At 38.3% G+C, this 22365-nt stretch overlaps 1 protein-coding gene across 1 annotated transcript in view; it reads left to right on the top strand.

Annotated features, from left to right (window-relative positions):
* Positions 1-22365, top strand: part of THOC7 (THO complex subunit 7) — a 42095-nt gene that overhangs the window by 6576 nt on the left and 13154 nt on the right. The window contains exons 2-7 of the mRNA XM_055259981.2: positions 17262-17379; positions 18573-18700; positions 19009-19095; positions 20700-20757; positions 21668-21734; positions 21831-21900. Coding sequence (XP_055115956.1) covers positions 17262-17379; positions 18573-18700; positions 19009-19095; positions 20700-20757; positions 21668-21734; positions 21831-21900 — 528 coding nt within the window. The remainder of the gene's footprint in view (positions 1-17261; positions 17380-18572; positions 18701-19008; positions 19096-20699; positions 20758-21667; positions 21735-21830; positions 21901-22365) is intronic.

Raw genomic sequence — 22365 nt, forward strand, 5'->3', positions numbered from 1 at the left:
TTAACACATCATAGCTTTATTCAGTAACAGAGTAGAATTTTTTAATACAGAGAAAATGAAGTACCTGAGAATGATAAATAAGTTTACCACCCAGTTAACCGCTGTTACTACTTCAGAAAAAAAGTACTACATGTCAGTAAATTCAAGAAGAAATGCGCAATATGAAAAATGAAAACCTTCCACTCTTTACCTTCCATAATAATTCCTCTCCCAGAATGATTTTTAATGCCTCTAAAAGGTGAAAGTATCTTCTCTGGAGCCTGACTCCTGAGTTTGAGTTCCATGTCTATTCCTTACTTCCTGTGACATTTAATTTTTGGCAAGATGCTTTTTCATTGGTAAAATAGGGATAAGAATATCTATAATGAGGCCGGGCATGGTGGCTCACGCCTATAATCCCAGCACTTTGGGAGGCCGAGGCGGGCATATCACGAGGTTAGGAGATCGAGACCATCCTGGCTAACACGGTGAAACCCCGTCTCTACTAAAAATACAAAAAAATTAGCTTGGTGTGTTGGCGGGCGCCTGTAGTCCCAGCTACTCGGGACGCTGAGGCAGTAGAGTGGCATGAACCTCGGAGGCGGAGCTTGCAGTGAGCCGAGATCGCGCCACTGCACTCCAGCCTGGGCAGCAGTGCAAGACTCTGTCTCAAAAAAAAAGTATAATGCTGTTGTATAGATTAAGTGTGTTTATATGTGAAAAGCATCTAAAACAGTCCTTAGCATATTTAAGTGTTATATATCTGTTGGCTAGTATACCAGTGGGTATATATGCTTGAAAATTTTATACAGTCATTTACACACTGGTCTGTATTCAACTTCTGTGTACCCATAAAAATTTTTTTAAGTGATATAGTAGGTTTGTATATTTATGGGGAACATGAGATATTTTGATACGTGCATACAATGCAAAATAATCACAGCAGGGTAGATAGGCTATCCATTGTCTTCAAGCATTTATCATTTGTTATAAACATTCTAGTTATGCTATTTTAGTTGGTATAAAATGTGCAATAAATTATTGTTGACTGTAATCATCCTGTTGTGCTATCAAACACTAGATCCTATTCACTCTATGTTTTTGTACCCATTAAGCATCCCCGCCCCTCCCCTGCCGCCACACACCCCACAGCTCTTCCCAGCCTCTGGTAACCAGCTCTACTGTCTACCTCCATGAGTTCAGTTGATTTAATTTTTAGCTTATCATGGAGCTCTTTTGAATATAAATCTACCTTATTCTTTTATATCACTGTGTATAGTCTATTAATTTTTTAGACAGATCCTCTGTTGGCATTTAGTTTGTTTTCAGTTTTTTACTCTTCCAAACAGTGTTACAATGGAGATATTTGCATAGATATATTCGTGTACTTGTGGGAATAATTTCTAAAAGATAAGTCAAAAGGTGTATGTGTCTTTAATTTTGGTATATCTTGCTGTAATGCCTTAGTAGCTAGCTGTTTTCCCCACTATAATCCTGTCTGAAATTGTTATCCCTTCCTGTGGCTTTCAGTTTGGCACCTACAGAATTTTTTGCCAAACTGCATTTAGAAAGGAAATGCTAATCCTCACCAGTAGATCACAGGATTACTAGTTCACAAAGGCAGGTGAGATTGCAGCCTTCCCTCAAAGGGAGCCACATTTGACCTGCAATTTAGCCTTAGCAGGGAGTTACATAACAATGATGCTATTGCCACTGGTTGTCAAGCTTTGACCTGTCTCTGAAGTTGTTTTGTAATCAAGGTTTTCATGGCAAATATAGGGAAAGAACAATTATGAATTTTGAAAGGAATGTTAGTCTGGATTTATGAGAAACTCCCTTTTATGCTAAAATGAGAGCACAGCTAAAATGGCTGTGTCATCTGACCAGAAGCCTGGAAATCTAGAGGTGCTCTAGTAACTGTAAAGGAGTCATTTCTTCCTGCCTTTATGTTTATGAAAAATAGAGTTTTAAGATCTAACTTGTTGAAAGGACTTTTTGAGGCTTATTTGGTGTCTTGAGTAATTTTATATTTCTTCTGGCTATATGTTGGCATATATGTATCCCATTTTGCAAGTAAATATTTACATTTCAGCATAAATGTGTCATTACTGATTTTAAACTGATTTTGAAAGACAGATATTTTGTATGTGCAATTATGGTATAACGAGATCCAGTAGGAAGTCATAAGTTCTAGAATTGTGATAATAGTCTACTGTTAAACCAATCCTGTTTTTTATGTCTTCAGTGGTTAACATTTAGACATATTGGATATGAGGCATTTTGATGAGCAAATATGTATCTCATGCCCCTGCCTCATAGACAGTATACGCTAGACAATGTGTGGTCATATTACTTACTAATTAATACTTGTTAATTGCTGCCTCCTTTTCTTGACTCAGATTCACACTCCACAGTCTTTCCAGGAGCTAGATGGGTGGTATTATCCAGCCATCGTCCTACAAGCCTAAAGCCAGGTGGAAAACCACCATCCTCACAGCAGGTGTCAAGTATTTTGGTTTAGAAACTCATTCCAGCTGATGTTGATCCTCATAGTAAAGAAAGTAATTATGACAAGGAGTGATGTTGATAACATCAATAAAATAACAAAAAATCTGCTAAGCCATCTTTACTGTTTTTACAGGATAGACCAAAGCCCAGCAGAATTACTAATATAAGCATTCAAACTGCTTACATCGGGTTTCAAGCATGATAATTTGTGAACTCAATGTGTATAGTAAACAAAACATGTTTTAAGTGTGTTCATTATGGAGCTAATTGATAAGATGTCATTAAAATAATAGTGCTCATGGCATTTGTGTTAGGAACTATCAGCAGCAGTCCGTCTTTAAATTTAAAAAGAACAGAGGCTATTCTCAAACTGAGAGCTTACCTTTTTTTTTATTCTGTATCTGTTGGAGCTGTGCTCTGCACTTTATACATGTTATTTCAGTAATTCTTGTCCACAGAGTTTTCTAGGCAGCAACTGTGTATGCACAATATAAGCTAGAAATGCCATGACCTTCCCAGTAAGTTTGAGACAGAAGCAAATTTGTAAGGAATCCTAACTGGGCAAAAGTTGATATACATAAATGCCTAATATGTATCTACATAGATATATCTATAGATAAATCTTCAACATTTACTCTGACTTTTATAGGATGATACAAGTTGTGGATTAAATTTTTTTTTTTTTTTTTTTTTTTTTTTTTTTTTGAGACAGAGTCTCGCTCGCTGTCCCCCAGGCTGGAGTGCAGTGGTGCGATCTCGGCTCGCTGCAAGCTCCACCTCCCGGGTTCACGCCATTCTCCTGCTTTAGCCTACCAAATAGCTGGGGCTATAGGCACCCGCCACTGTGCCCGGCTAATTTTTTGTATTTTTAGTAGAGACAGGGTTTCACCGCGTTAGCCAGGATGGTCTCAATCTCCTGACCTCGTGATCCTCCCGCCTCGGCCTCCCAAAGTGCTGGGATTACGGGTGTGAGCCACCGTGTCTGGCCGTGGATTAAATTTAACATAAAGATAAGGATAACATATTTTTTCTTTTCCTACTATAGACAGACATTGTGCTCCTTTGTATACTTTTTATTTCCTTTAAGTTTCCCAATATTTCTACAAAGTAGGTAGTTTTATTCCCATTTTACAGATGAAATCAGATGTTGGTCTTACGTGAATATATACACATGCACACACAGTAACCACTGGGTGGACTAACCAAAACATTGGCTCCAGTTTTTTTTTTTTTCTGGCCTAGGCAGTTGGCTGTGAGGTGTGCTTAGACTAAAGAGGGATAGGGCTGAGTGGGAGGAGGGCCTGTGAATGAATGCCTGGACAGGGAATTCCCTGTGCTGCCAGAACTAGTGGTGCCACCCCAGTGTTGGCATTGGCCCCTATTTTTTCCTAAACAAGTCATCTGCTCAGTCCTAACCTGCCTTCTAGGACCTGTGATTCTTTTTTTTTTTTTTTTTTTTTTTTTTCCTGTTTTGAGACGGAGTCTGCCACCCGGGCTAGAGTGCAGTGGCGAGATCTAGGCTCACTGCAAACTCCACCTCCTGGATTCAAGCAATTCTCCTGTCTCAGCCTCCCGAGTAGCTGGGATTACAGGCGCATGCCACCACGCCCAGCTAATTTTTGCATTTTTAGGAGAGACAGGGCTTCAACATTTTGGCCAGGCTGGTCTCGAACTCCTGACCTCAAGTGATCTGCCCACCTTGGCCTCTCAAAGTGTTGGAATTACAGGCATGAGCCACCGTGCCCGGCCAGGACCTGTGATTCTCATCTCTCCTTTTTAGTTCAGGCCATGTTAGCTCCTAACTGTGTATGCTTTGGTAGCCTCCTAACTAACCTCCCTGCCTCTGGGCTTTTCCCAGTTACAATCCAGTTTTTACCTCCTCCTAAAAATTCTGGCCCATGAATCTTTAGCAACTCCCAGTTTCCTACCAGCAAGGTGTACAAGTATAGTATTTACTGGTGTGGACTCCCAAAATCTGACCCCCAACTTCTTGTATATCTTTGGGTCCTGCTATTTGTCTTCACTCATCCAGCCTCCCTAGTGTTCTAACACACTCATGCCCCAGATTCAGCCTTTCATTCCCCACCCAGTCTCTGCTAGAGCACAGCTTTCTCCCTGCCTGAGGTGAGAAGGAAAGGACTTCAGCTTTCTTTTTTAACAACAGCTAACAGGTTTTGAGTACTCATATGGTTCAAAAATCAAATAATATAAAAAGATAATCTCCAATCTTCCAGTCTGTTCCTCATCCACCCCACGTATACTGCCTTCTCTCTTGGTGTAACCCCTTTTATTAGTTTTTTGTATATCCTTCCAGGGTATCTATACTGCTCAGCACTGCACTAGTAGGGACTCTTTGTGCCCCTTTGATGGGTCTCTGTCTGGGCTTCTAGGCTGTCCACAACATCCTTTGAAATCTAGGTGGATCTCTTGGAAGGTCAGAGAACAACTTGCATTCTGCATGCCTGCAGAAGTAGCGTCATGTAGATGCTGCCAAGTTTTATGGCTGTATCTTACCAAGTAGTAAGTCAAGCTGCACTTGGGCCTCTTAAACTACAGCTGCGGTGGCTGAGGAGCACCGTGCCAGAATGCAAGGAGCAGAGACCCTAGGTAGCTCTGGGCAGCAAACCTGTGGAGGGCACCCTAGGTCAGTCCTCCAAAACCATTCTGCCTGCCTAGAGTTCTGGGCCTGGGTGTGTGGTGGGAGGGACAGCCTTGAAGGTTATTTTTTAGTTTGAAGATCTCTATTGACTTTATTCTCGATTCTAGAATTGGACCACACATCATTCCATAAAATAGAATAAGTGTTCCAGTGAGCTGAGGAGCAGAGGCCGGCTTTATATACAGAGAAGGGCTAAAGAAAGTAGAAGCACAGAACAGACAGCATATTAATCATTTCAAAGCTACTCTTTTTGTAAGGTGGGGACAGAGAGGCCAACAATAGAAAAATAACTGATTAGTTAACATGAGGTTATTTCAGCCTACCTTTTTTGTAGAGAAGCAAGGACTAAAGTAGAAGGAACTTCATTATTATGCCCACTGAAGATTTAAACTGGCCTCTTTGGGAAATTAGCTGTTATCATTCTCTTCTGATCTCTTAGAAGGTTGGGTAACAACTTAGTCTAGGTTTGGTGACGTGGAACTTTAGCATGGGTGACTCCATTTTGATTTTTAGTCTGGTCCATTGGGACATAGTACAAGAACTTAGTCCAAAACAATGGCCTCCTGTAATTTTTATTTGACAGTTTTCCCTTTTGGTTAGGTTGTTGTATAGGTGAGAGTGTAACCAAAACTTAGGTCATCAGTACTACTCTCAGTTGCCATCATTTTGAGTTTCTAGTCTCAGCATGTGTTTATAGCTTATTGTGTCCTCCCCATTATTATAAGTTTGTTTGAGTTTTTGTTGTTCCAGCTAGAGACATACCATGTGATGCTTGACACATGGCTCTCTGGAAACATTTAAACCTTTTTGAGAAGACGCAGTACACCAGGGGTCTACTGTTGTGATTAGCAGGTGGAAAACATGAAGAGTTTGGAGCTTTCTCCTTAGCCAGGATCCCCATGAGCCAAACCAACTAAAATCAAATAGCTAGATGAGGAGTCTACATGTTTTAACAAAGTAATCTGCTCTACAATACCCAATGTGTTTATGTGCAACAAGAAATATCAGTTGCACAGATTGATCCCTGTTTAATTAGTTGATATCTAGCCTCCCATGACTATCTTAAAGCAGAGGTCAGGTGCAATGGCTTACGCTTATAATCCCAACACTTTGGGAGTCTCAGGGAGGTGAATTGCTGAGGTCAGGAGTTTGAGACTAGCCTAACCAACATGGTGAAACCCCATCTCTACTAAAATACAAAATTTAGCTGGGCGTGGTGGTAGGCACCTGTAATCCCAGCTACTAGAGAGGCTGAGGCAGGAGAATTGCTTGAACCCAGGAGGGAGAGGTTGCAGTAAGCCGAGATTGTGCCACTGTACTCCAGGCTGGGCGACAGAGCGAGACTTGTCTCAAAAAAAAAAAAAAAAAAAAAAAAAAAAGAAATATAAATTGCACAGATTGCTCCATGTTGGTAATCTAGTATCCCATGACTATCTTAAAGCAGAGGCCAGGCATGGTGACTCACACTTGTAATCCCAGCACTTTGGGAGGCCAAGGTGGGTGGATAATTTGAGGTCAGGAGTTTGAGACCAGCCTGGCCAAAATGGTGAAACCCCGTCTCTCCTAAAAATAGAAACATTAGCTGGGTGTGGTGGTACGTGCCTGTAATCCCAGCTACTTGCGAGGCTGAGACAGGGTTATTGCTTGAACCCGGGAGGCAGAGGTTTCAGTGAGCTGAGATCACACCACCGCACTCTAGCCTGGGCAATGGGAGTGAAACTCCATCTCTAAGTAAATAAATAAATAAAAGCCGGCAGTCCCAAATTACTTCTAGGAACTACTGATTGTGAAACTGTATGGCATTATCTTGTCAAGGGAAAGAAGTAGGCATAAATAAGGATAATTAAGAAGAGTAAGAGTCTTCTTATGATGGGGAGTCTTACTCCAATGATCTTGGGAAAAGTTGTCCACAGCATGAAGTCGACAACTTCTCATCCTGATTTGCAGTTTGATTGTCTCTGGTGTGACATCAGGCATTCTGGTGAATTCTGTATGTGGCACATGTATCAGATATGAGACATCTCCCTTGAAATTTACATTGAGTTGTCCAGCTTTGGCTTATAGGGCTTGAGAAACAGCCGTTTTTGTTATTTGAGGGTCTTAGCCAGATATTAGAGAAAACTAGAAGAATTCAGAATCCAGTCTAGTCTACTAATAAAAAAAGGAGAAAAAGAAAAAAAAAAAGCAAAAACAATGAGCCAGGCTACAACCTAATAACAAGGCCACTGTAACTTTTTTTTAACGTAATTTTTTTCTCTGCATTCACCGTCATTTCTACAAAAGATAATCACAGACCAATTTGCCTGATTATTTATAAAAGTGCAGCAAGAATAACTACATGGCCGTCTTTTAAATTTGCTTTGCTGCAAACTTTGACAAGGAATCTCAGATTAGACTTTTAGAAACCTCTCAGTGTTAGGAAGCCAAATGAAGACACACATCAGACTTTGCCTGCTGTATCTAGTACCTTGAGGTTCATGGGCCTGCCAGGAAGTGACAACCTTTACTCATTTATTATAAGGCTGAGAATCCTTGAAGCTAGGCATTCTTGTTTTTTTGAGATGGTGTCTCACTCTGTCACCCAGGCTAGGGGGCAGTGACGCAGTCTCGGCCCACTGCAACCTCCACCTCCTTGGTTCAAGCAATTGTCCTGCCTCAGCCTCCCAAGTAGTTAGGATTACAGGCTCATGCCACCACACCCGGCCAATTTTTGATATTTTTAGTAGAGACAGGGTTTCACCATGTTGTCCAGGCTGGTCTCGAACTCCTGACCTCAGATGATCCGCCCACCTTGGCCTCCAAAGTGCTGGGATTACAGGTGTGAGCCACCGTGCCCAGGTGAAGCTAGGCATTCTAAGAACATTTTCAAATACGGTATTCCTGTCAGAGCCTTGATAATATAACCAGTGTTTCCATTTGTATCCTGTTAAAGAGAACAGTTTATTGAACTTATGCAGACAACCGAATTGCCATAAAAATAACGGTACTAACAAATAGTTTCCAAATTCTGGAAGTACCATCACGTAGAAAGGAAAAGCAAATGTTTCTATATTTATTCATAAAAGTATGCTTTACCAAATTGCTGTAAGCTATAGATAGCTTTTAAAAAAAGAAGTTTCCTTAAATCTGTGAAACAAAATAATAAAACCAGCAATATTTCAAATAAAGAAGCCATGAAAACCCATAGTTTTTATTTATCAGTTCAATCAGTCTCGTGTAATTAATTTGTGCTCTGTTTGATCTTGGTTAGCAGTTTTACAAACCCATCAAATTTGTGGACCAAAAAGTATCTGAGACAAGTCTTAATTTAGGAGTTTATTTTGCCAAGGTTAAAGACATGCCCAGGACACAGCATCAGGAGGTCCTGAGATGTGCCGAAGGTGGTTGAATTACAGCTGATTTTATACATTTTAGGGGGACAGAAATTACAGGCAGACATCAATGAATACACGTAAGATGTAAGATGTATATTGGTTCAGTACAGAAAGGCAGGACAACTCGAAGGTGGGGGATGGGGAGGACTTCCAGCTCATAGGTGGAGTCAATTTTCTGATTGGTAATTGGTTAAGTTATTATCTAAAGACTTGGAATCAATAGAAAGGAATTTCTGGGTTGAAATAAGGGGTTGTGGAGGCCAAGGTTCTTACACAGATGAAACCTCCAGCTAGCATGCTTCACAGAGAATAGATAGTAAATATTTCTTATCAGACTTAAAAAGGTGCCAGACTCTTAATCTCTCCTGGATCAGGAAAAGACCTGGAAAGGGAAGGGGATTCTCCACAGAATGTAGATTTATGAGACAACTTTGCAGGGCCATTTTTAAATACATCAAAGGAATATATTTCGGAGTAAAATACTTCAATTTATTTCAATGTCTGCTGTCATGTGATGTATCTTATTGGTACAAAGAGTCTGTTTGGTCAGTCTTAAGATCTCTGTTTTAATGTTCATGCTGGTCAGTTGTGCCTGAATTCTAGAAGGAGGGTGTAATTAGGCATTCTGACCCTACCCCCATTCCCATCATAGCCTAAACTAGTTTTTCAGGTTTACTTCGGAAAGCCCTTGGCCTGTTGAATGGGTGTCCATTCATTTGGCTGGAGGGCTTAGAATTTTATTTTTGGTTTACAGTTTCTTCATTAAACTTTCGGAAATTTTGTCCAATGGTATAAACTAAAAGTTATGTCAGAGTTTGTTTTTTGTTTGTTTGTTTTTTGAGACAGAGTCTCACTCTGTTGTCCAGACTGGAGTGCAGTTGCACGATCTTGGCTTACTGCAACCTCTGCCTCCTGGGTTCAAGCAGTTCTCCTTCCTCAGCCTCCTGAGTAGCTGGGATTACAGGCATGCAACCCCACACCAGGCTAATTTTTGTATTTTTGGTAGAAACAGGATTTCGCCTTGTTGGCCAGCCTGGTCTCAACTCCTGACCTCAAGTGATCCGCTCGCCTCTGCCTCCCAAAGTGCTGGGATTACAGGCGTGAGCCACTGCACCCGGCCTTCTTTTCATTCTTCTGATGTAGCTTTTTGGAGACACAGCACTTCAGGATTATAATTGCTTGCAGAAAGCTTTCATAAAAGGCATTAGAACCAAAACAATTAACTGTGGACAACATGACTTAAAATGGCCATGGTTAAAACCTGATGAGAGTTCATTATAATAATGATGAAATTGACAAGGAAATTTGGTTATTTTTCAACCAAAATTATGACTGATAGCATTTATACCAATACATACCAGATTTATAGGAACTTTTTTTTTATCACGGGGTGGGTGGGAAGCCTGATTTTAGGGGCTTTCCTAGAAATTTTTTTTAGCAGTCCTTTTTCCAATGTCCTGGTTGTTTGCACAAATGGCAGTGAATTTTTGGAAACTGCTGTTTTAGGGATTGCTTGTTTGGGGAAGCACCATAGGACAGGCCCAAATGTCATTCTAGGTTGCTGGTTGTCATGGAGCTGAAATACTTGGGGAATGGCTTTTCAAAAGGTAATTTGCAGTCTTTTGGGTTTTGCATGACCCATAAGTAGATCGGACGGGACTTGTTGGGTACTTGATAGAATTCTCAGGAGACTACCATTCTGCCTCTTTCATCCATATGGGGCTCCCTGGAGTATACCAACACATGTACTAGTTGGTACAGATCAAGTATACTGGGGTTATAAATTACCAGTAAGGCCAGGCATGGTGGCTCATGCCTATAATCCCCGCACTTTAGGAGGCCGAGGTGGTTGGATCACCTGAGGTCAGGAGTTTGAGAACCAGCCTGGCCAACATGGTGAAACCGCGTTTCTACTAACACTACAAAAAAATTAGCCGGGGGTGGTGGTGGGTGCCTGTAATCCCAGCTACTTGGGAGGCTGAGGCAGGAGAATAGCTTGAACCCAGGAGGCGAAGGTTGTGGTGAGCCAAGGTTGTGCCCTTGCACTCCAGCCTGGGCAACAAGAGTGAAACTCCATCTTAAAAAATAAAAATTTTAAAATAATAAGGTTACTAGTAAGACCCTGAATTCTTCAGAAAACTTGTGAAATTCTTCTCTAGGTTTAGGAAAATCTTGAACTGTGGCCCCGAAGTCCATTTTTGTCCAGGGAGTGCAAGTCACTTGGGAATTTTCTCCTGATTTTTCAGATGATTCTCTTATAAGGAATCTGTTTAACTGCTTTTTTTCAGGGAAGAAAGGCAATTCAGACAAAGCAGACTGAATATTTAGTAGTAGATTGTAAATATTCAGGCAAAGTAAGGGAGAGAGAGGCAGTAGGAGTTACATCAGTTTTACCATCCTTGGTAAGGGAATATCTTCCATTTCCAGCTTTTCATTAGCTGTTTACAGTGAATCTTTTTAAAAGGTGATTTTAGAGCACTGTCTCTTTGAGGCTTCTGAATGCCAGTAAGAATTTTGTTCTGTCTGCATAATTTGGGAGGCTTAGGGTTCGAGTGCACTTCTTAGATGAATAGTCTTTTTCATCTGGAACATTCCATGTAATGGCATCATAATTCTGAATTATCTTTTGTAAGATTTTGCCATTTGTAAATATTTGTAGCTTCCAGAACCAGAAACCTTATACACAAAAAAGGCAGATTGGCCAGAAGGCAGGGTACTGAAATCTTTAGAAATTAAAGAAACCATTTTATGTTGGATATTGGGTCTTCCAAAGCCAAAATGGCTTTGGCTTTGAGATCGCCTTGACCAACTTAGCCAATGACATTTCAGTTTCTTTTTTGTCTGACCCAGTCAGATGCCTGAGGCCTCCCTCATCTAAGCATGTAAGAAGAAAAGAACACACATACCTATGAATTCCAAAAGCCAGAGTTCATGCCCCGCTCCACCTCATGGTAATAACCACTTACCGTGACTGCTGTTGGTTACCTTTACTACTGCAGCCCTTTATGATAGCCACAGAGAGTGTAACCCACATTTCCTTCTGGCCATATGCTGGTCACCAATGGGATGCAACCCGTATTTCTGTCCAGCCACATTCTTCAGGGCTTGACCCTAGCCTTTTATGGCATCATGCATGAGATATCACCAGAGTGGGAGCCGAAACAATGCAGTCCTTGCCAGTGACTTGTCAGCCACTATAAACCCAGAAGTCATGTGCCCTGCCACAGTACAAACTAACCCTAGGTACCCCAAAGTCAAATGTCCTCTCACAGCACAGACTAACCTTGATACCCCCAAAGCCAAAGATATCAGCGAGCTTAAATACTTAAAGAGAGCAGAGCTCAGATATGAGAGGGACTTAACCCTCAGGGCTACGTGAAGGAGATAATACCCCCCACCCCCAGAAAAGAAGGTTAGCATCACCTTTTCCTGTGTTCCTCAAAGAGTCTCAGGTCAGCTGTCTCTAGGTCCTTTTGTGGTCATCTGTCAAAAGACAAAATTACAACAAATTGAAAGATCTCAATTGTCTTTATGATTCTAGACTTGGGCAACACTTGCCACTTCCACATTTTCAGGAATTATAGCAACAGCCACACTGCCAGTACAATTTTCCATCTTACTCTGTTTTCGGAGGCTGTAATAGAATACCAGAGAATGGGTAATTTATAAACAATAAAAGTTTATTTGACTTATGGTTCTAGAGGGTGGGAAATTCAAGATCAAAGGGCCAAATCTGGCGAGGGTCTTCTTGCTGTGTCATAACATGGCAAAAGGTATCACATGGCAAAGGAGAGTGTGAGATGGAGAAAAGAAATGGAGCTGAACTCACCCTTTTATCAGGAGCTCACTCCGAGATTACTAACCTATTTCCACAATAGCCGCATAAGCCTGTTCATCGGGGCAGAGTCCTAATGACCTAGTCACTTCTTCAGTCACCTCTTCAAGGTTCCCCTTCTTAATACCGGCACGATGGCAATTAAACTTCCTTCTTTTTTATGTGTTTATTTTAAAATGACAGATAACATTGTGTGTTTTTGTCATGTACAGCATGATGTGTTGAAGTATATATACATTGTGGAATGGTTAACTAGCTAATTAACAAATGCATTACCTCACAGAGTTATCATTTTTGTAGTGAGAGCATATAACATTCACTCTTTTTACATTTTTCAAGAATATACTATATCATCATTAACTATAGTCACCTTGCTGTGCAGTTAGATCTCTTGAAATTTATTCCTCTTGCCTAACTGTAAGTATGTATCTTTTGACCAACATTTCCCCAACCTCCTTCTCCCTAGCCACCCCAGCCTTTGGTAACCACCATTATAGTCTCTACTTCTGTGAGCACCTTTTTTAGATTCCATGTGTAAGTGTGATCATGCATTATTTATCTCACTGTGCCTGCCTTATTTCACCTAGCATAGTGTTCTCCAGGTTCATCCATGTTGAAATGACAGGATGTCCTCCTTTTTATGGTTGAATAGTATTTCATTGTTTATGTATGTGTGTGTATGTGTATATATGTGTGCGTAAGTGTGTGTATATATGTATACACATACACACATATGTATACGCACACATCCACAGTTTTTTTGTTTTTTTTTTTTTTTTTTTTTTTTTGAGACGGAGTCTCACTCTGTCACCCAGGCTGGAGTGCAGTGGCGTGATCTCGGCTCACTGCAAGCCCTGCCTCCCAGGTTCACGCCATTCTCCTGCCTCAGCCTCCTGAGTAGCTGGGACTACAGGCGCCGGCCACCACACTTGGCTAATTTTTTTGTATTTGTAGTAGAGACAGAGTTTCACTGTGTTAGCCAGGATGGTCTCAAACTCCTGACCTCGTGATCTGCCCACCTTGGCCTCCCAAAGTGCTGGGGTTACAGGTGTGAGCCACCACACCTGGCCCACATTTTTTTAAATTTATTCATCTGTTGGTAAACACCCAAGTTGATTCCATACCTTGGCTATTGTGAATAAGGCTGCTATAAACGTTGGAAGGCAGATACCTCTTTGACATACTGATTTTATTTCCTTTGGACACATAACCAGTAGTGGGATTGTTGGATCATATGGTAGTTCCATTTTTAATTTTAAAAGAATTATTGAGGGCTGGCACAATGGCTCATGCCTATAATGCCAGCACTTTGAGAGGCCGAGGTAGGCGGATCATTTGAGGTCAGAAGTTTGAGACTAGCCTGGCCAAGATGGTTAAACCCCATCTCTACTGAAAATACAAAATTAGCTGGGCATGGTGGCACATGCCTGTAATCCCAGCTGCTCGGAAGGCTGAGGCAAGAGAATCGCTTGAACCCAGGAGATAGAGGTTGCAGTAAGCCGAGATCACGCCACTGTACTCTAGCCTGGATGAAAGAGTGAGACTCTGTCGCTAAACAAACAAACAAACAAATATACATACAGTTTTTGGAGGGGTTGGGGCAGGCACAGAGGCTCATGCCTGTAATTCCAGCACTTGGGAGGCTGAGGCATGTGGATCACTTGAGTTCCGGAGTTTGAGACCAGCCTGGGCAGCATGGTGAAACTCTGTCTCTATAAAAAAATTGCAAAAATTAGCTAGGCATGATGGCCTGCACCTGTAGTCACAGCTACTTGGGAGGCTGAGGTGGGAGGCTGGCTTGAACCCAGCAGGTGGAGGTTGCAGTGAGCCGAGATCATGCCACTGCATTCCAGCCTGGGTGACGGAGCCATATCAGTGGTGAATTCTGATATTTTAGTGCACCTGTCACCCGTGTAGTATACTACACAAGTGTGTACTTATACCCAATGTATCCAATGTAGTTTTTTTTCCCTCACCCCTCTGCCAGCCTCCATCTTCTGAATCTCCAGAATCCATTTTGTCACTCTGTATGTTTTTGTGTCCTCATAGCTTAGCTTCCACTTATAAGTGAGAACATATGGTATTTGATTTTCCATTCCTGAGTTACTTCACTTAGAATAATGGCCTCCAGCTCCATCCAAGTTGCTGCAGAAGACACTATTTCATTCCTTTTTATGGCTGAGTAGTATTCCATGGTGTATAGATACCACAGTTTCTTTATTCACTCATTGATCAGTGGACACTTAGGTTGTGAATTCTCCAGCTCATATTTTCAGTTTTTTGAGGACTCTCCATTTCGTTTTCCATAATACCTGTACTAATTTACATTCCCACCAGTAGTGTATAAGGGTTCTGCTTTCTCCACATCCTCACCAACACTTGTTATTTTATGTCTTTTTGATAATAGCCTCTCTCAGTGGGGTGAGCCAGTATCTCACTGCGGTTTTGATTTGCATTTCCCTGATTAGTGATGTTGAGAATTTTTTCATATACCTGTTGGCCATTTGTATGTCTTCTTTTGAGAAGTGTCTATTCAGGTCATTTCAATGGCTGTTAAATTTCAACATGAGTTTTGGAGGGGACATTCAAACCGCAGCATCAAACTTTAATCTCTCTTCGATCTGTTAATATTCTTTCCTCTCAATCAGGGCACTCACTCCCCAGGTTGGCTTAGATGTTGTTTTTCTATTACTTGAATGTATTTACAATCCCCAGTCCTCAATACGGTTGGAGATCCAGGCATGTAGGAAAAAAATGGTATTTCTTGGAGACTTGAGAAGAACACAGATAAGACTAGCAAAGGATCTGTTGAATACCATCAGTGCCACCAGATTTACCCACTAGATGCTTCTTTTTAATAAACTTAAAACATTTGTAGTAAGAAAATTCTATTAGTATTTATTTTCTGCATTTTAATGTCTTCAAGGACTATGTTTTATTTGTCTCAGTCTCTTCAGATAATGTTGGTGGTTAAAAACTGAAATCATTAGTTTGTATTTTTAAAATATAAAATTAAAACACCTGATGAATATGTAGCTTGAGCAGTCTGTCAAAGCCATGACTCTGAGAAGCAAACCCAATTCTAAAAATGTTTATCTGATGTTATCATAGAATATATTTTAAAACTGGAGCCATCTGCCTTCCAAAGTTTATCTCCGCTGCACCTGCGCTCAAAAATACTTCTGCCTACACACAGGAACTATTGTTTAAAGATTTTGCTGTTGATTCAGCATGAGGCTCTCCAGGAATTATTCACACTTTAAAATTTATTTTAAAAAATAATTACTGCATACTATAAAAAACAAAACAGAAAACCCCCCAAATTCTACAAAGACATGCAGGAAAATTATCTTTTCCCACCTCTATCTGTAGTCCCTCTTACCAGAAATAACCACTATTACAAGTTTCTTGTGGATCTGTCCAAGGATAGTCTCTGAATACACACATGCACGTGTGATGCACATGCACACACACGCAAAGCCTCCTTTTTCCGCACATATGGCAACATATTGTATTTGCTTTTCTATACCTGTTTTGTTTTCATTTTAACGTATCTAAGGAGAGTTTTTTGGTATCAGTATATCTGCACTATTCTTTTGGCTCATACTATTACATTATGTGAATGTTTCATCATTTAACCAGTTTGTTACTGATGAATAGTTTTGCAATCTTTCTACTATAAACAGTACCAGTAAGAACATCCCTTTATGTCTGTCTTTGTGCATGAGTGCACTTCTATAGGACAAACTTCTAGAATTGGAATTATGGGGTCAGAATGGTATGTGTGTTTTTAATTTTATTTGTTATTGTTCAGTGGCCCTACAAAGAATTACCAGTTTGCATTTTATTAGTGTATAAAAGTGCAGTTTTCTAACACCCTTGCCAACAGTTTTATCAGATCTTTTGCCAATCTGATAGATGAAAAATGACGTTTTACTGTGGTTTTAATTTGCCTTGCTCTTGTTATGATCCAGCATCATTTTGTCCAGGAAAGAATACTAGCTCAGGACTGCCAGGCAGACAGATTTGGACTCCACTTGTTGGCCATCATTGTCATCTATACTTTTTTATTTTTTATTTTTTTCTTTGGAGACATCATCTCGCTTTGTTGCCAATAGGCACTGGAGTCCAGTGGTGAGATCATGGCTCACTGCAGCCTTGATCTCCCAGGCTCAAGTGGTCCTCCTACCTCAGCCTCCCAAATTACTGGGACTAATAGGCACATGCCACCACAGCCAGCTAATTTTTATTTTTTGTAGAGTCAGAGTCTCACTGTGTTGGTCAGGCTGGTCTCAAACTCCTGGGCTCAAGCGATACTCCCTTAGCCACCACACCCAGCCTTAAATTATATGTTTATCTAACAAATCCATTCCTTTTTCCCTGACCCATCTCATTCTTTTTTCCTAGTTTACCACTACATCTTTTAAATATTTCCCGTCTATTCCTTTTATCAGTGCTTCTCAACAGCCAGAGACGAACATTTGGACTTCTGTCTGTCTGGGCAGCTTATTTCACAAAAGGTTCTCTATGAATTATTGGCTTATTTCCTTGATTGTACCTGAAAATTATTTCCACTCGACAACCCAGTAGACTGCCAACTCTGTAAGGACGTCTTTTCACTGCTATTACTCCAGCCCCTAGAACAGTACCTGACACACAATAGTCATTCAATAACTTTCTTTTTTCTTTAGTATATAAATATTTTTTATTATATGCAGTAACAAACTATGCATAACATAAAATTTACCTTTTTAGCTAGCCATTTTTAAGTGTACAGTTCAGTGGCATTAAATACATTTACGTTTCAATAATTTTCTTTTGAATAAACAAATGAACAGTGATACTAGTTATTTGTACTTGAAAGTTACCAGGAGCCAGATAGTAACGTTGCCCTTCTTTCCTGCAGACGAAGTTATACGGAAGCGTCTCCTCATTGATGGAGATGGTGCTGGAGATGATCGGAGAATTAATCTGCTAGTGAAGAGTTTCATTAAATGGTGCAACTCTGGGTCCCAGGAAGAGGGGTATTTCATTTCACTGTTGTTTCCATACTAGTATCCTAATGTGATTTTAGGCCCTATATTAAGGTCCTGTGAATAGATCAAATTTTCACTCACCTTAAATGTCCAGTTTAGTCAACTCTTAATTAACCAAGACTAGATTTTCTTGGCCTTCTCTTCAAAGGCCTCTCATATGTTTATTAAAACGTGGAGAAGGCAGATTGGTAAGGAGAAATGAAGATTAAATTCAGACTCATTAGTTTGGTTACTTTTAGGACATAAGTGTTTAATAAGATAAAATATCTAAATGGAATTTTCTCCTTTGCTAATAAAAGGCTGATGCTATGTGTGTATATATTAAGTTGGTGCAAAATTAATCATGGTTCCTGCCATTAACTTTAATGGCAGAAATGGCAGAAACCACGATTACTTTTGCACCAACCTGATACACACACATACAAACACACACACACACACACACACACACACACGTATATCTAATCTTTTTTTTTTTTTTTTTTTTGAGACAGAGTCTTATTCTGTTGCTCAAGCTGGAGTGCAATGGCAAAATCTTGGCTCACTGCAACCTCTGCCCCCCAGGTTCAAGCAGTACTCGTGCCTCAACCTCCCAAGTAGCTGGGGTTATAGGCATGCAACACCATGCCTGACTAATTTTTGTTATTTTAGTAGAGATGGGGTTTCACCGTGTTGGCCAGGCTGGTGTCGAACTCCTAGCCTTAAGTGATCTGCCCACCTTGGCTTCCCAAAATTCCAGAATTACAGGCATGAGCTACCACGCCCAACTATATTTATTTATTTTTTAACATAGTAAACTTTTCCTCATTTGAATTTGCTTTCCATATAAATAATTTTATAGAGTGAAAAAATTGTGGGAACAGAATTGTGAAGTTAAAAAAAATCTTAAAGTTTTTTTTAAAGTCTTGTAAACAAAATTCAAATAATTGTTTGAATAAAATGTGCATTGATAAGAACAACAATCCCATCTTTGCATTTGTAACTAAAGTAATTAAATTCAAGAATACTACATTCGATAAAAAGAAAACTTAAGGGACAGGTATTCTAAATTATTTTAAATAAGCAAATGATTCTCTCAGAACTTGGTATAATTTAATTAGCAAATATTTGTCTGTATTATAACATTTCCCTTTTGTCGATCCACAAATATCTTTATTTCGGTTTTCTCTCTTTTTCATTAGATATAGCCAGTACCAACGTATGCTGAGCACGCTGTCTCAATGTGAATTTTCAATGGGCAAAACTTTGCTAGTATATGATATGAATCTCAGAGAAATGGAAAATTATGAAAAAATTTACAAGGAAATAGGTAAAGAATCTTAATGTTTCTATCTGTAATTTTATTTTTTATGATCGAAAGGAAACAATACCTGCTAACAATTTTCTTTGGTGGTAAAAGAATAATAACAATTACTGTATTAATGGAAAGAATACAGTAAATGTTAGCTATAAAAAATGTGTATTCTAACATGATATAGTACTTTGGGTTACAGCTTTTTTTTTAAATACTAGTGTCCATTTTGTTACCAATAGAGGTTAATTTATAAATGCATTTTAAAATTAAAAATGGATTATTGATTTTGTTACAACTATCTTTTAAAAAACCTTCTCATATAGAATGTAGCATAGCTGGAGCACATGAAAAAATTGCTGAATGCAAAAAGCAAATTCTTCAAGCAAAACGAATACGAAAAAATCGCCAAGGTAAGGGTTTTGAGGGATTTAATGTGCAAATACATTATTACTGACTACAGTTTTCATGCAGTTTTTAATGTTGTGAGGTAAAATCTGCAGCCTGAATCGACATGGATGAAAAAAAAAGATCCAAATTTTAATTCCTTAAAACTATATTATTCTTTAAAATAGAGAAGGAAGTCTGTGTTGAAAAGAATGTTTTTGCTGGATTACATGGATTATCCAAGTATTTCTTTTCTGTTTTTCTTTTTTTTCTTATCCCAGTATTTCTTAAGTATTAAATTTTTACCATCTTGGACCCTTCTGCCTAAATAATGTTATGGTTAATCAGCAGAGGCGATTTACATAAATATACTAGATTTATGGTTTGGGTTTTTTGTTTGTTTGTTTAATAGAGCTACTTTCCAAAAAATAAAATGGAAAAGAATTTAAACTCTGAGTTTTCATTAAGTACAAAGCAAGCAAACATTTCTAGACTGCCTAGAATATCTAATAAGAAGGTTAAAGTTGAGTTTTGTTATAATCTCTTTTTTTTAAGTTAGAGTATGTCCTTATGTAGTTCCTAAATACTATTTCAAGATAATTTTTAATGTTAGAGGCACTGCTGTTCTTATAATGTAAATTGAAGAAAAGTAAAAATAAAAAATATAATGTATTACATTGATATGAAAAACTAGAAAAAAAATAGAAAATGTTAATGGTTATTTTGAAGTTGTGGGTTTTTATGGCTTAGGTTCTTTTCTTTGTTTTTGTTTTGTTTTATTTTGTTTTACATAGGGCATGTATTATTTTGTAATTCAAAAAATTTGTATTCAAAGGAATCATACTTTGAATTAATATGCTCAGTTCTAAAACAATGAATTTTCACTTTTTAATGAACTAATTAAGATGAAGCTTAATTTCCTCTTTTTACAAGTTTTTTTTTTTCAGTTTAAAATATGTATGGTGAAGTTTTGGTGCCCTATTTACAGTAACATATACCAAGTTAGTATCAGTTCTAAAGTCATCTAAAAATATTTTGCAGTGTTTTCATTGGTTAATGAGGTTTTTAAGTAAATCCTGCCACTCATCACTTCAGAAGAAAGCTTAACAGGAGTTACATGACTTATCTTGGAGGTCTCAGTGGAGCAGAAAATAGAACCTGAATTTTAAGTTATTTCCAAGTTTCTGAAATCTTAACTTTTGGAATGAGTGAGAAGTGTAATTTGCTGTTGACTAACAACTCAAATTAATGGTAGGATATATTCACTGATTTTATTTTATTTTATTTTATTTTATTTTTTGGACAACTAGTGAGTAAGATCCTTCTCAGTATCAGTCTATTTGATAATCAATAATAACTTAAATTTGCTTATGCTTATGCTGACTCTTATTTTCTGTCCAGGACATATAAATGGAAAAAAGTGGGAGCTAAAACCCCGGTTTGGAACACTTTTGATGTTATGTATCATTATAACTCAGTTAACTGAAACTGGCAATACTCATCTTTCAGTGATTTCATTTCTTGATGTACTAGGAAAGTGATTAGGAGAGGTTTGTGATATTACACATTTTGTTTTGATAATTCACATTCAAAAAATCCTTAGTTTGATAAATATTTTTATGTGTTTCAGAATATGATGCTTTGGCAAAAGTGATTCAGCACCATCCAGACAGGCATGAGACATTAAAGTAAGTTAGTGTAGAGCTTTACTTTGAAAGGAACTAACCTTTATACATAAATGCTCATAAACAACCCTAGGCATTTCATTTTTGCAGAAAGAAATATGTTTCAAAAGGAGGGGTCAGATATTCAATATTATATTTTCCCATACTTCTCTGTTAGATTTTATTTTCCTCTAACCTTACCAGCTATATGTCTAAAATAAATTGCATGTAATATGCATCAATAGCACAATGGATAAATAGAATATGGTCTTCATATATTAAAATACTGAATTTCAGTTAAAAAGAATAGTTATACCCTTTTAAAACACAGCTCTCAAAACATAATCCGTGAAAAGACACATAATAAATTTTAAATTATATTTAAATTCCTGAAACACATACAGAATAATAACCATTTATAAAAGTTAGAACCCCCTTTCAAATATTATATACCAATACTGTGTATTATTCAGGGATACAAGTATATGCATAAAAAAGAATTAGAATGATATAGTAGTTGCCTGAGTGGGAGGTAGAGGAGATAAAAAGGCCCAGGATAGAGGACTAGGGGTAAGATTCAAAGGGTATTTCGAGTTAATTGGCAATATTTTATTTATTTTACCAAAAAAAAAAACCCTTGAAGTTAAACTTCACAATATGTATCATTTCTTGGGTCTTGTTATTCTATTATCTGTATTTTTCTGTACTTTAAGAATGGATCCAAAAATGTAATTTTAATGAAAGTAAGTCCATATTTAGAAGTTAAGAAGAAATCATCCTCAGCTTTAAAAGTTTCACGATAACAGAGTGTTATAACTCCTTATAAGCCTATTTTTTATTTTAAAAATCCTATCTAGTAACTTAAAAGTTAGGTATTAATTGTAAACTCTTTTCCCCCATTCAGCAAAATGTAACACTGTTTTATTATTTCCAGGGAACTAGAAGCTCTGGGAAAAGAATTAGAGCATCTTTCACACATTAAAGAAAGTGTTGAAGATAAGGTATTTGTATATATATTTAGTGTTTGTGATCTATCTGTCTGTCTATATATCTATATATACAGGTCATTTGTATAAATTTTTTTCTTGTTAACACAGCTGGAATTGAGACGGAAACAGTTTCACGTTCTTCTTAGTACCATCCATGAACTTCAGCAAACATTGGAAAGTAAGTAGAAATAGTCTCAAAATAAATGTTTATGAAGATTTTTTAAATGACCCAGGGATGTACCTTTTGAAATATACATCTTGGAGAGAGAGTATACCTTCAACTTCTGAACAGTATAGCTAGCTGGATGACGTTAGAAGGTACTCATGTTCAACTTTCTTGAATATATGTAGAAAAGTCTTAATTTGTAGTAATACAGGATTTAAAGATATACATAGTGGTTTAAATTAAGAAAAATTCATGGATGATAGATTTGGAATGTTTCTTGGTTCACTGTAGTTGATTACTATAATGTAACAACTCAGGACCCAGGCAGGCAATAATAAGGAATCAGTACATAAGAACATTTGCATACCCACTGAGTAGTGGGTGCTTTGGGGAACTGGAGACTTGCTCTTTATATTCACTGTAAACGAGTGGAAATTTTTGTGTTATCTGATCTTCTGATTGTTTTAAAGAATAGCC

The sequence above is a fragment of the Symphalangus syndactylus genome, chromosome 21 (genome assembly GCF_028878055.3).
Source record: "Symphalangus syndactylus isolate Jambi chromosome 21, NHGRI_mSymSyn1-v2.1_pri, whole genome shotgun sequence".
NCBI lineage: Eukaryota > Metazoa > Chordata > Mammalia > Primates > Hylobatidae > Symphalangus > Symphalangus syndactylus.